The 15,077-nt window shown below is 44.5% G+C and overlaps 1 protein-coding gene across 1 annotated transcript in view; it reads right to left on the minus strand.

The window, feature by feature from the left end:
- LOC119464291 (disintegrin and metalloproteinase domain-containing protein 8) overlaps window positions 1-12,032 on the minus strand; it is a 46,017-nt gene extending 33,985 nt beyond the window's left edge. The window contains exons 1-3 of the mRNA XM_037725197.2: window positions 11,907-12,032; window positions 5,381-5,553; window positions 3,314-3,406 (exon numbers count right to left, since the gene is read on the minus strand). Of these exons, the coding sequence (XP_037581125.1) occupies window positions 3,314-3,406; window positions 5,381-5,553; window positions 11,907-11,952 (312 nt within the window). The 5' untranslated portion in view covers window positions 11,953-12,032. The remainder of the gene's footprint in view (window positions 1-3,313; window positions 3,407-5,380; window positions 5,554-11,906) is intronic.
- Window positions 12,033-15,077: the final 3,045 nt, after the last annotated feature.

Genomic DNA, 15,077 nt, shown 5'->3' on the forward strand with positions numbered 1-15,077 from the left:
GGAAGGCTCCTCGGGAAAGGACGCACGCTCTCAGGCAACCGAGTAGCGGGGATTGGGCCACAAGCGGAGGTCGCTTGATTTGCTCGTTCCTTAGGGCCATTCGCTTACAGTGACAATCATTGTCTGTGGTTTCTGCCTAGTTTCTTGTCACGTAAAATACGACAATGGAATTCACTGTCGTATTGTACTCAAATTGGTATTTATTTAAATTTTATTTAATTATATTCTTAAATGCCACTATTACTATCCGAATGTTGCAATGAAGTGTTGTGCTAGTGTATGATGCTGATGTGAAGTGATGCGCGCTGATGCAGGGCGCTCTGTGTAGGGCAATAGCTAGTGATGTGTTTAATTTCGTGGTTTCGTCGAAGATGTGTGACAATGTTGTGTTTAATATGATGGTTTGTCAAAGTGTACGACAATGTAAACAACATGCTTGTGCCTCTGCTGCTGTCCTTGCCAGTCCGGGGGCGAAGGACTCCCTCAAGCCATCCTTGAATGGCTTTTTCCCTTCGCTCCCACCACATGTATTGTGATAAACCAATGAAGAATCAATCAATCATTCAACCAATAAATCATCTGGTACTAATCGTGCCTTGCCTTTAAATGACTTGTTAGTCGACGTAAAATAGTACTTCTCGAATATGTAGGTTGCTTTCCCTGCATTTAGCTTTTCAATATCTCTTCATCTTTTGCTTGTCTTCTTTAAATATTTCTTCTTTTGTTTTTGCATACCTGCCTGTATCAACAGCCGTTAATTTGTTCGCTCGTGTTAGCCTTGCATGCTAATTTAATGTTCCCATTATAATAAATAAATAAATAAATAATAATAAATAAATAAATAAATACATACATAAATAAATAAATAAATAAATAAATAAATAAATAAATAAATAAATAAATAAATAAATAAATAAATAAATAAATGATCCGGTCTTGCTTCTATTGCGCATCGAAGCACAATACAGTGGGACTCCTTTACCTTATGTACTTTTTGCAGAACGGGTGTCTATATGAAAACATTAAGTAACATTTAGATATAGTGGTTTTGAAATAAAAGGACGGTTTTTTCGGAGACGTGCCATCAGTGGTGGCGAGCGTGGGATGACGGGAGATAAGTGATAATTAGTCGCTAATAAAAATTAATCATTTATAACTCCTAAACTTTTAGCTTCAGCGGGCTAATAGAAATTGGGAAACTTAAGAGAGCTCTTCGTGCAGTTGATGAACTTCTTGATCTGGAAATATGGGATTATCCGCGGAAATGTGGCACGACGGATTCCAGCTCTCAGAGCGCGCGAACCCGAAACTGGAAGGCTGCAGCGAGCGCAACGTTCTGTTACGTCACCCAGCAGCGGGCAGCCAGCGCGACTTTACATCCACTAAGCGACGTAATGTAGTTATTTCCCTCAAAATCGGCCGCACGCATGATGTATGGCTAAAGAATAAAAGCTTTAGCTTTCATGACTTGTTTCCAAGGGCTTTAATATGATTACTCTAACTTTTCTTGACACGTGGCTTCTGACATTTCGTGTGCCGAACTTTTCAGTTCGAAAGCGGGAACATCGATACTTGACCGAGTTGCGATGGTCTGGGGCGTTCTTGTCGACTCATTGTGTAGCATTTAAGGGACAAGTGAAACGAAAATTTTGGCCGTGTAAAAACATAGTTTCATATATGTAAGTATGAAGTAGCCCTCGTGCAAAATATTACGTTGGAAATAGGATAGATGCGGGCGAAAGTTGACGCCTTTTATACCTAAACTGAGAAAAAGAACGTCTCCAGTATTTCTCACCAGAAGTGACGCATTACTAATACCACGTATTTTTTTTTACGTTGTAGTGTTACTGCAAAAACGTTACTTGACAAGTAGTAGTAGTAGTAGTAAACACTTTATTTAGTTCCTGAGAAGCTAGGCAGGGGGGCCTGCTAGCCGTTGGCTAGTCCCATGTCGGAACAGAGAGGCCGTGCCTCTCCGCTCGTTCACGGGCCCTCTGGACAGCCAGGAGTTGGACGTCTGGTGCTTGTTCTGGTGCTTGTATGCGAAGGTTGTTTGACATGTAATCTTGAACCATGTATGTTGTAGGTTAGACCCATTCAAGAGCTAAGGAGTAGCCGGTGCCTTATTTGTGCGTCAATATCTCCTTATATCATAGAAAAAAAATTGCGTAGCTTGCACTGGAGGCGCAATGCTCAAGCGACAGCGGAGCTGATGGGCACCTTGCTAGTCCTGGCTTTTGGGCTAGGCTAAGCACTACCAAGTAATCCACAGCTTTTTCCGAAAATTATTGATTATTGCTCGATTATCGATTAGCTATTGATTTGCTATCGACTGGCTATCGCAAGATATTGGCCACGTATCTGGCTAGGCTGAGCACTACCAAGTCATCCCCAGCATTTCCCGGAATTTATTGATTGTTGATCGATTATCGATTAGCTATTGATTGACTATCAATTGACTATCGATGATTGATTAATCTTAAGTAGTCCCAACTCTGCTTGCTAGACATAGCCAGGACTTCGCTTCGCTAGTTCACAGGGGTATGTGCCATTGCGCTTGGATCCTTTCTGCACTACCGCCAGGATCGGCCCACATTTCTTGTCGACGACTAACGGAACCAAGAGAAGGGAAGCGCAGTCGAGGACGTCAGAAAACTAGGTGGGGTGATGAAGTTAGGAAATTTGCAGGCGAAAGTTGGAATCAGCTACCGCAAGACAGGGGTAATTGGAGATCACAGGGAGAGGCCTTCGTCCTGCAGTGGACATAAATATAGGCTGATGATGATGATGATGATGATGATGAACTGAATAACGGCCAGCTTAAACAGCTCCGCTGTTAAAAAAAAAAAAAAAAAAAAACGCGCGGCTCCTCAACATGGCCTCCGAAATTGTGAACTGCCGCCGGCCCGCTGAACATTCTCCGAAGCGACGTGCTATAAAGCTTACGTCCCATCTGCTAACCACCAGGTACAAACGTCTGCGTAGGTGCTATATAAAGTTTGCTGCTAACGCTATTAGAAAATTACCAGCCCTGTAGTTTTACCAAGATTACTTTATTAACTAACATATAACCACGTATAACCAATTATTGCAGTATGCATAATTGCATTGGCAACATGTTCCACAATTTTAGCCGCCAGCAAGCTTGCTAACTGATTTATTTTTGTGTCGCTGTTCTGTCAAAATTCATGGTGCTCGCTTGAAAAGTTGCGAGTTGATATCAGTTACTATCGTAGAAGCGAGACAGTGCAATGGTATCACCAAAAAAGACACATGCATGTTTGTATTCGAAGAAAAAAAATTTGAAACTCACAACTTCGACACCGCTGTCTCTTCTTGTGACGTGCACCGTGGCGAACTGCTTTTCATCTTCATGGAGATCTTTTTCGATGTCTTTTCCGTTGAACTGTGAAAATGGTGATGGATGATAACTGAACATTGATTTTTACTATGTTCAACGTACATATATGTTCTATCTTAACCGACGTATGTTTACGGAGCTTCTGATCACGATGTATATCCAGACAAATATTGCTATACAAACTGTACTGCTAAATGAAGAAAAAATAAGGAACAGTCTTATCGCTCGACGTCATAAATTTCTTCCGAGCTCAGCTGATAGTATTGCTGGGATATTGTTTTACATTGAAATTAAGACGCATTATTCATAACAATTGTCAAACTACGTATGACAATGCCGGTAGCACTATTTCTTTGTCGACTACTGTATAACATTATAAAGCAATATCTTGCTTTGGTTTTTCCCCTACATTACAGTTTGTCAGTTTCTGGCCGTTCACTGCCAGCCTGGGACAGTGGGTGTCACAAGGTGCTGCTTTGAGTCGAATGAAAGTACCGGCAAACGGGCTTACATAGCCCTGGTATGGGGCTGACCAAGTATGCCCACGTCTGTTCTGTGGAACAAAAAACAACTTATTGCATAAAACCTAAACATATAATGTCGGATCACAGGCACCTATAAAGCACGCCGATCCTTTAACGTAATGGTGAACTGTATTTAACTGATTCCTTTAGTTACTTTATTTTCTTTGGTTTAGCCGCTCAGTATGTAGCTCCAGAAAGGGCATGTCCTACTACGATTCATTCCTTAAATTCATCCAACAAAACCAAACCATATAGCGTGCCATAGGCATCATTGATAAACAAATTAAGCTTTGCAAATCTGCAAGCAAGTGAAGAAGAATTGCTATATTATCAACAGGGTCGGATTGAAGAGGTTCAGAAAGAAATCAGATGGTACAACAGAAACGGCTAAGAAGGAATCGATGTTTAATGAAAACTATTGTAAACTACATTAAACATTGTATGTATGTATGTATGTATGTATGTATGTATGTATGTATGTATGTATGTATGTATGTATGTATGTATGTATGTGTGTGTGTGTGTGTGTGTGTGTGTGTGTGTGTGTGTGTGTGTGTGTGTGTGTGTGTGTGTGTGTGTGTGTGTGTGTGTGTGTGTGTGTGTGTGTGTGTGTGTGTGTGTGTGTGTGTGTGTGTGTGTGTGTGTGTGTGTGTGTGTGTGTGTGTGTGTGTGTGTGTGTGTGTGTGTGTGTGTTGTGTGTGTGTAATACGATACTATATGTGTCTGTATGTATGCTTTACTGTATAACATGACATGCTCGGGGACCTTTACAAAGCTATCGCTTACAAACATATCGTCTACAGAGATATCAACCCAAATTATGATTCTTATTTGAAAGGCATGCTGGTAGAGCACTAAAGAAAGAAGCTTTAGGAAGTTCTAAACACTGACGTAGGTAATATTACTTATTGACACAAAAGTGAAACACCATAAAGCTTTATGGTGCAGTCTAAACTGTGCCTTATTCGAAACAAGATGTTGAAAGTTAATCTCGGTATTTCGATGCTGAGATCTTTAGTGTGAATGCATTAATGTCTCATTCTCACTGCTGCGAAAGTTCATGGGGCGTTACGTCCGAGCATTGGACTATTCTTCTTGGCTCATCACAGTGTAGATAACCTTATTAAAGATCAGGTCTAGTTCTCATAATAAGAAGACCACTATAAGAGCTGTTTTTTTTATTCGCATGCAGATCGTTTTGCTGTTATAGGTTCAAGCCCGTGGGGTCTCGTATTCTTTCGCTTACATTCCATACTATAAAATACCCTTTGTCCTATATGATAATCATACATGGATATATGGACTGACATTGGAAAAGGCGGGTTTTCATACAGGATCACGTATGATCATATATTATTATGAATACAGAGCATATGCATGGGGGCATACTGATTTTGTAATAGAGTGAACATGCTATCACAAGAACGCATGCAGGCGCTGTTCTACCATTATTTTTAGCAGTCGTGCGTTATGAATTTATAGTAAAATCACTTACAAAATGTGTTACTTCGCGTCCGTCTTCGTGTTCCAGGACGCGGAAGTTGCGGGCCGCCACCGACGCCTTTCTAAGGTTGAGCGTCAGTTGATCGTGCAAGTGCATTACCATTCGTCCATCAGCTGATCGTTCCTCGAGTAGACGCGGGTAGACCAGCCTAGGTTGCTGTATTCCTGTCGAATGCAAGTTGCAGATCCGAGGTTGGGAGATATTGCACAGTCGCGAAATTTGACATCATTTTGATCTCAATCATCATCATCATCATCATCATCATCATCATCACTATATTTATGTCCACTGCAAAACGAAGGCCTAGCTCTATTTGCGACCTCCAATTTCTCCTATCTTGCGCCTGCAAATTTCCTGACTTTATCACCCCACCTAGTTTTCTGTCGTCCTCGACTGCGCTTCCCTTCTCTTGGTATCCATTCTGTAACTCTAAAGGTCCACCGGTTATCCATCCTACGATTTACATGGCCTGCCCAGCTCCATTTTTTTCTCTCTTAATGTCTGTTAGTATATCGGCTATCCCTGTTTGCTCTCTGATCCACACAGCTCTGTTCCTGTCTCTTAACGTTAGGCCTAACCCTTTTCGTTCCATTGCTCTTTGTGCGGTCCTTAACTTGTTCTCGAGCTTCTTTGCTAACCTCTAAGTTTCTGCCCCACATGTTAGCACCGGTAGAATGCAATGAGTGTGCACTTTTCTTTTAAACAACAGTGGTAAGCTCCCAGTCGGGATTTGGAAATGTCTGCCGTATGCGCCGCAACCCAATTTTATTCTTTTCTAAATTTCCTTCTCGCGATCAGGGTCCCCTGTGAGTAATTGACGTAGATAAACGTACTCCTTTACAAACTCTAGAGGCTGACTGGCGATCCTGAATTCTTGTTCCCTTGCTAGGCTATTGGATATTACCCGTTTTCTGCATATTCATTTTCAACCCCCTCTTACACTTTCTCAGTTAAGGTCCTCAATCATTTGTTGTAATTCGTCCCTATTGTTGCTGAATAGGAGAATGTCATCTGCAAACCGAAGTTGCTGAGATATTCGCCGTTGATCCTAACTCCTAAGCCTTCCCAGTCTAAGAGCTTGAATGCAGTGAATTGCATTGGAGAGATTGTGTCTCCTTGCCTGACCCCTTTCTTGATAGATAACTTTCTATATTTCTTGCTGGAGAACCAACGTAGCTGTGGAATCTTTGTAGACATTTCCCAAGGTATTCAGGTATGCCTCCTGAACTCCGTGATTGGTCTCAATATGAGATAGTAAAATGTCACAAAGTGCTGCACTATGAAAGGCCTCCTTCTTGCAAGCTGTGAATGCCACGGTACCAGTGGGATGCTTGCACCAGTATTGGCTGGCCGTGATCGTGCGAGCTCCCGCGCTGAGCGCACACAGAGACCAGCCCGCCGTGATGGAAGCATGGAAGCACATATTGGTTGTTAAGGTACTTTATGTGTTACCGGAACATTGATTGAGGGTAGTTACGATTTGAAGGACACGGTGCCTACGGTGGTAAGTTTGCAGCAGTACATGTGCACAACACTGTAAATACATGCATGATGTAAGTAGCATGCACTGCTTATGCATAATTATTTTTGAATAAAAATGAGGCCAGGAGCAGGTAATGGCAACTTACAACAGTGTAGGAATCAGCCAAAATGTAATACAATGGAAAGAAAAACCTATTTGGCTTTATACAGTGGTTGCGTATAGGAATGTTTTAATGTAAGGCAATGAGGGGATATCCAAATGTCAAGTGCCTCCTTCTCAATTTTCCACAGAGCGTCATCCGCCATCTTGGTGACGGCGCGACAAAGAGAAACTGCCTGCCTGACGGCATAGCTACATGCATAGCTGCTGCTTTCATCCTTGGTCTGTGGTATTCTCCCACTGCTGTTCGTTGCTTTAATCGAAGCTTGAGATCCGTGGAAACGTCGGCAACACGTAGGGTTGTTTGTTGTCAGCTGTGGGCGCAACATATTGTGTATAAAGTGAAATCCGCTGGATAAACAGGCACCGACGCATGCGACGTTGTGCACCGGGTGTTGTTGCATCTTGTTTCCTCGTGCCCTTACTACGACTAGTACAATACCCCCCCCCCCCCCCCCCGCCTTGAGAAAGCTTAAAAACGAACAACTACTCTCGGCAACAACAACGTTATTTTCTAAAGTAATACAGAGCACGTTGCGCGCTGTCGTCCAGGCAGCTTGCCAGCGAGATTCGGAAGGAAACACGGAAGAACCCATGTAGGGCGGCCGGCACTCATAAAAATTACAAGTGCTGGCCGTGCAAAAGAACGCGTAATAATTGTTTAGTGGGCCCGTAAAGCTTTCATGATATACGTCCTCGGTCACCTTTCACCAGAACGTTGGTTGCCAAGCATAGTAATCTTTGAATACATTTGAAGAGAATAACTTTATTGTGCGTGCACGATGAAGTAGTCGACTTTGTCTATTCGCAATAGTTGACCGACTTGAATAAGCACCTTTCGTTTATATCCCACTTTGATCATGGATGCCTAGTTCGTCGCCGTGCGCTCACTGGAAACAAAATTTTGTCAACACACACGCGACGTAGCTGATTGTGTCTTTCTATTTATAAATATGCTTGCATTCCAAAGCCGACGCTTGTCTGCAAATGCAGTTGTGGAGTACCCGAAGTCGCCGCGGATGAAGTTGCACTTCGCGTTCGCTTCCGAAAGTTATTTTTGCAGCCGAATACAGCACAGTGGTAGGCCGTTGACCTTGAGCCATCTGAGACTGTAGCAATTTCAGAGGCAACACGTTAGAATCGCACTAATTCGGAATGACACCGCTACCGTCCCAAGCTGCCGCTGGGAGCAGTGCTACCAATGTCTGGAGCCAGTTCGAGGCTATACGTTCCTCCTCGCCGTTAAAACGGTCTATAAATGAGGTGAGCGCACGTGGAAAAGGATGACTGACCGATGGCGCGCACTGTTCCTTTAGTTATGCTTCGGGCACATGCTCCACTATTCGTATTTAATTTGTCTTTGAGAGTACAGACGATGCGAATGAGCTATAGTACCCGTTGTCATTCGCGCGAGCGTAGCTTCCGTAGCTCTGATTGATAAGCGCCGGACATGCGTGCATGGGAGGGTTGTGCCGGTCCTCTAGGATTGGTAAGCGCCGGGTATACGTGCATGGGAGGGTTGTGCCGGTCCTGGCCGCAATCTGCAGGGGCGTATTCACCGGAATTGCGGCTGTACCGAACATCCATGTTCTCGGCGACCCGAGCCATGAAACGCTCGCGGACCATGTCGGGAATAGCCACCCGGCTGACTCCGGCACCGCAGTGAGGCTTTCGCGGCAGCGCGCCTGGAGTCGACAGCGCAGGAAAAACGACTTGTAAGTGGAAGTTATCCCGTTTATCCAGCTGGCCGATAGGTGCCCGACGCGATCGTTTTATAGCAGAGTCGTGGCGCTTAGTGTTCCTGCATATGCTGGTACATATGCTAGTCTTCGCATGACGTCACACACGCCATATTGCTGTACAGTCGCGCGCGATATGAAGGTTAAAGCGCGACCTTCGACCGTTCCAGCAGATTGTTCCTAGGCTGGGAAATCTCTGCGCGAGAGAATACGAGATTGCACGTTCTTCTTTCTTTCCTTTCCTCTTCCATGCAGCGGTCGCCACCCCCTTTAAATTACACTAGCTATTTGCTTGTCTTTTCTTTTTTTTCTTCGTCGACCGCTTTTTCATTTCGAAACGTTATAGCTTCGTCCGAGTACGCAATAACCGCCATAAAATTGCAACAAAAGGCGACCTCGCACGTTACAACAGCTATTAAAAAAAAAAAAAAGGCTCACCCGCAAAAATAACGAAACGAAAGAAAGAAAAGGAAAAGAAGCACGTAAAGGGGAGAGGGCATCTTGGCGGAAGTAGCAGTTGCTGCTCGGAAGAGCGAATGAGGCACGAGGAACTGGGAATGTCGTTTTCTCTAGCGCAGAGAAGTTAGGGGGGGGGGGGGGGGGGGGCGTTGAACGCTCTCCTGTGGAACAGCTACTGGAACGGTCGCGCTTTAACCTTCACATCGCACGTGACTGTACGTCACATATGTCATACATTACTCCTTGCGATATGTGCTGACGTCATCGAGGCCGACATATTGTTTTACAGCCAACAGGGTGAAAAGCTGGCTGTATTTCTGATTCGCTTAGCGACAGCAGCACAGTGGAAGCTGTGAATAGGACAACAATATGGCTACTGCGACGTCATCTGAATGCTCGCAATCTGACCACCTCAACGTGTCACGACGTTTTCGCCGCGATGCTCTTCGCAACACTCGCGAAGGGAATTTCCGCTCAGCCGGAGCTATTGCTGGCTTTCAGGCCAGCAATAGCTCAGCCTGTAGAAACACCAGCACCGCCACCTCGCCTGTAATGTTTGTCATTCAAGTGTTTTTGCCTGTCACGCGTATTTGTTGAGCCTTCTTATTTCCTGTCGCCAAGAGTGTTTTGCCGCGCTGTGACGGTTCAGAGCGTTGTCGATCCGTTGTCGACGTCACATGCCAACTAGTGCCGCGGCGTCAATGCAAATTAAGCTATTACAAGCATCTTTAGCCTCAACTTCTGTGTACTACTCGCTGAGGCTACGCATATATATATTTCGGCCGGGGTCCGGCCTTCATCAAAAACATAAGACTTTACTGACGTGTCGCACCCCGGCCGAAACGTCAGTAAAGTCTTGTTATGTTTTTCTTACGTGCTTCTATTTTTTGAACTATATATATATATATATATATATATATATATATATATATATATATTGATGATTCGTGTGTACTCTTTGTAGCATTGTACCATAAAGTCAGCGTAGGTATTGTAATATTGTAACCCTGAATAGCACGTTACGGAGCTCAGTGGGCCACACCTGGGTAGAGAAATACGAAAAAAAAAAGTATGGTGATCCCCCTTTCATAGGAATCGGTAGAAAACGAAATTTAAACGTCTCTCTTCACAGAAGCTGTTGCATGTTTATTGTGCGTGAAGAATTAAGTTGCAAGCAGACATCTGCAGCACCCCACCACTGCACAGGGATCCTCGACAACTGCCACACAAGCGAAAGTTCTCGATCGACTCGCGACCGGGCAACGTCCCCCGGATACAGCTGCATTGCACGCGCAGGAGCACTGCGCAAATCCGCCGTAAGCCACAGGCTTTCGCAAACCGTACAAGCGAAACCGAACGGGTTGTTGGTAAATCGCTTCGTGAACTTACGGGTCCGCTGCAGCGAAAGGGTCGGCGACTGTGTTGCAGGTTTGCTTGGCGCGAGGCGTCCTGCTTCCTAGTCGCTTCGGCGAAGGCAGGACCATTTTGGCGTGGTTCCGTGTCTTGGGCAGCCAGTTGAGTTGCTACGCGCTCAGCATCAGGAATGCGAGTGGCAGAGTTAATTCGCAGCGTGCGCCGCGAACGCGCGAAGGTATTGCGCATTACTGTAGGTCTATAGACCTTTTGCATAATGCCAGCAGCCCTGTGCGCAGGTTTCCGGCACCATTGTGAATAATAGACATGCGGGCGAGCTACGGCAAAAAAAAAAAAAAAAAATAGGAAAGCAAATTAGGAGACGCGGCAGGCTGAGCTATCCTGTGTAGCAATCCAGCGCGATCATGATCTATCACGGCCGCAGTGGCCTCGCAAACGCTGGAGTATTGAGCCACGTGATCGGGTCAGCCCGTCGCGACCACCATTGCCCGATACCTTATTTTTGGCTCAAGAACCATCACTTATGACGCCTACATAGCTTTAGGCGAGTGGCGCAGCTCACTGCGACAGATCGCAGTAGTTAATTAGTGTGAAAAACGCTGTACATTATTCCTTCAACTAAACTGTGTGACAGGTGAACCAAGGCTGCTGCACCTAACTGTCACGATTAGTGCAAAATACGGTTGGCTCGTCCATGAAGCGGCCGTGTTTAGAAGCGAAGTCGGTGCATTGAACGCCATACTGAATTTTGAGCACCTATGTATACCATATACTGGCGCAGCGATGCACGTAGACGCATTGCATTGCATAGCGGCACGCAGCTGTCAATGTTGGCATGTCGAATGTCAGTGTAGGAACGCTGGAGACACAGCTCAAAACATATGTGCACGTAGCCGGGTAACCAGCTACTGGCCAGCTCGCTCGTGTCCATCCCTCACAATGGCGGCCGAAAACCAGCGTTGCCTAAATGCCGCACGGGGTTGTCGGCGTTATGCAAGTCCCTTATACAGGTACGAAAGGCAGCACGAATAAGGCTACTCCTTAGCTATAGCCAACGAAGCAGAGTAGCCTCTCGTCGGCATAGCCTACTTTCTGGTGACTGCGCTATACTGTTTTACAAAGGACGAAAAAAAAAAAAAAAAAACAGACACACATGTGCGCATCTGTGCATATCCTAGATGGCGTATGCGGGAAATATAAAAAAAAAGGATGAAAAAAAAAACCATTTTGCTCAGTGCCCACACACACACAAAATGACTTCATTTGCAAAAAGGTATTGAAGGTGCAAAGCAGCGGTTCTTACCTTTAGACGAAACGACGAGGACTGAAATGATGATGATGCGAATCATTGTGACGAAGAGCTTGACCGTGCCGTACACAGGCGGCCGGTCGGTTTTATATCGGGATTAGATGAATGTCCAGTGACAAGTGATTGGCATTTGGTCGCCCGCTGAACTTTGTCGTAGTTTTTTTTTTCCTGGATCTAAAACTGTGCATATGCGACACAGCCGGGATCCGTCTGACGCTTTCACGAGTGTTGCCTGATTTTTTTTTTTGTTTTGATATATTGTCACGCTGCTCAGCACAGAGGACCAATATAATCTCTTGCGAGAGACATTTCTTTCTTGACCGTGTGTCCTCCTGGTTCGACCAGCGTAATTACGTATCCTTGGAAATGAATCGCCAGACATTCACAAGTGATCTCGTCTTGTCTTTACTGCAAGAAAAGAACTCTTCAGACTCATTCGTGAGTCGGAGAAGTTCGTAAACGCTGGCGCGAGGCACATAAATGCGTATACGTACAAACGTATACGTACAGAAACACATATATGGTTTTTTACGTACACTTGTAAAGTTACGTGCGTTATTATTCTGATAACTTTAAAAGAATACCTCGCGCTTGACGGAGCTTTTGCCATCATTCTTCAATAAAGCACTGAATAAATAAATAACAAAAATAAACCCGGGCTGCTTGCACTTCCTGTTGTCAAAACAATTGCCATCTTTTCTTGTCTTGCAGCGCATGAAAATATATCACGCGTTTTTTTTTTTTTTTTGTTTTTTTGAAGGATGCCGACCGAAATGCAATCTTCATGTGAAATTAGAGCGATGACAAAGTGTCCGTAAGTGCGAAGTGCTATTTTACAGGTGCCTTAAATGAAAACGCATGTCAGTGTATTTGTTTGCGCAATCTGCAAGCGTTCCATTGAAACATACATATGCGCTTCCGGGCCTCAATTGTTACTCTTGCTCATGCACCTCGTTGGATTTTGTCTCAGATTGCTCTGTTGTGCGGCGCGGGTTCAGAGAGATATCGCCTGTTCTTCAATAGACGTAAGGAATAAAGCAAAAAAAAAAAAACAAGAAAATAGAAGGCTTGTTTTCACGCCTACGTCATCCGATCCTTTCCGAAGAGAATGTCAACATGGTTTCAGTAGAGTGAAGCAATACTTGACGTCAGGCGCTTGACGTACGCAGGACATCAAGTTTGAAATGCGCTGGGCTACTGAAACTATACTTTCACTTTTCATGCAACTTCACGTTCGGCGGAGCGAAGAACAATGATAAGTTACCGTCGCCCTCTATGAACGGCGTTAACGTCGACTGCTGGACCGAGTTAACGGTCCGTACATTCGACGTCAGCCTGATCTCTTGTATAGAGAGTAAGTGTTACTTTCCACGGATCATTATTAAAGATGGTTCTAGAATATTGCATAAGCCGCTGTAATACCATGCGACGATAGCCAAGGTTATCCTTATCTTACGTATTCCTACTGTCGCCCAGCCGCTCTTAATGTTAGCCCAATGAGTGTGGTGTACAAATTGCGTACGCGGCTCGTATTTTTTTTTAATTTATTTATGTCTGTTTCTTTAAGCGAAACTTCCTCGGTTTCTTCGGCGGGATATCGCGTATATCCTCATTCCAGAAATATATCCTCGACAGATATATTTCCGGATATACTAAATATACAATGTGGGCCACAAGGTATCTGCCTGGAGAGACAACATGGCTGCTGTCTGGCCTAACTTGGTGTCGCTGGGTATGCGCCCCTTCTTCAATCACCGTGCCCCTTCCTCTTAGCCTCTTCTGTTCTTCACTCACTGTTCCTTTTCTGCGTATGCTTTTCTGCGTAGGCATTGTGTCCTTCCTCGTGGCAGCGGCCAGCGCGCTCCCATTCTCATCTCTGGGAGTGTTTTACGTATGCAGACCTAATATGGGGTACCCGAACAGAGAGCTGCGGCACCAAGTATGTGCAACTGTCTATGTATCCATTCTCGGCCAATCCTCCAGAATGTACGTACCAATGTGACGCAAGTGGCATAGAAGCCGTAAATCATCTAAATCTATTTAGATATATATGTCGCGTAGTTCTCCTTGCATGCACCTCCCATTAACGTTCTTCTCTAGTCAAGCATCATGCTTCCTCGTACTTCATCCTTTTACTCGTGACGCAGACAGCTGACAGCTGCAGGCGACAACGGTGTGCTCGTGTCATCTGATACTGCTGCTTCTACTTCGCTAACTCAAACAAGCTTCGCGTCATTTATATTCCAACTTTGTGTTCGACCTGCGTTCTCTCTATTTCTTTATTTTTTATTTTTTTAAAAAGTTTGCTGCGATCGAGACAGCCTATAGGGTTCCCTACAGAAAATGCTACAGGCATCTCTGCCACTAGCGTCCACAGGATCTGCAAGTGTACGGTGGTTCAGCAGCGTGGCAACGATGGTTAGTACTTGGATTTGCCTATACACTTCGTCCTCCTGGTTTCAAGTGACTTTCCGACTTTGCAAATTGGTAATTTTCAATTTATTGCGTTGCTGTGATTATTTCTGGAAAATTGAGAAAGATAATGCGTAGTAAATAACGTTACGAGAACGCCTGAAGCCACAAGTACGAAGATAAGACAAATCCATGCACTATACCCATCACTCCCATCGTGGCCGAACGATCGCAGCAATAGAGTGCGCTGTAGTACGCACGCTTCAAGTCAGCCCTGAGTTTTGCTGCGCACAATTACCTGAGGCACTGACATATTAAAAAAAAGAACTTAATGTATTTATGAAGAGTGGCATAAATTAATTTATTTTTGGTTGTATACCCTCTAGTCACGCGACACCCGGTTGAATGCAAACAAATGCAGTATGTAATATAAAGAGCTGTGCAGCTGATGAAGGAAAATGGCCATGTTTCTTTTGTAGTTCTAGCCTGCTTTACCTTCGACTTATACCATTTGTGCGTAGTCGTATTTGTCACACTGGAGAAAGACGTTATCGTCAACCTTTTCTCTTAACGTCTCATCAACCAGTATAAGTTCTCAAACTATAACATTGCTTATTATGCCAAGCGTCCGAGAAAGACAGGGCCCTCTGCGTCACTAATTGTTCACGCTGACAGCATGATGCGCGCCGAACTTCAGATGCACGGTTTCTGCGGAAAAAAAAAATCCCGTGATGGGTCAATTTAAGAAGAAAA

This window comes from Dermacentor silvarum, chromosome 9 (assembly GCF_013339745.2).
Source record: "Dermacentor silvarum isolate Dsil-2018 chromosome 9, BIME_Dsil_1.4, whole genome shotgun sequence".
In the NCBI taxonomy this organism is placed as follows: Eukaryota; Metazoa; Arthropoda; class Arachnida; order Ixodida; family Ixodidae; genus Dermacentor; species Dermacentor silvarum.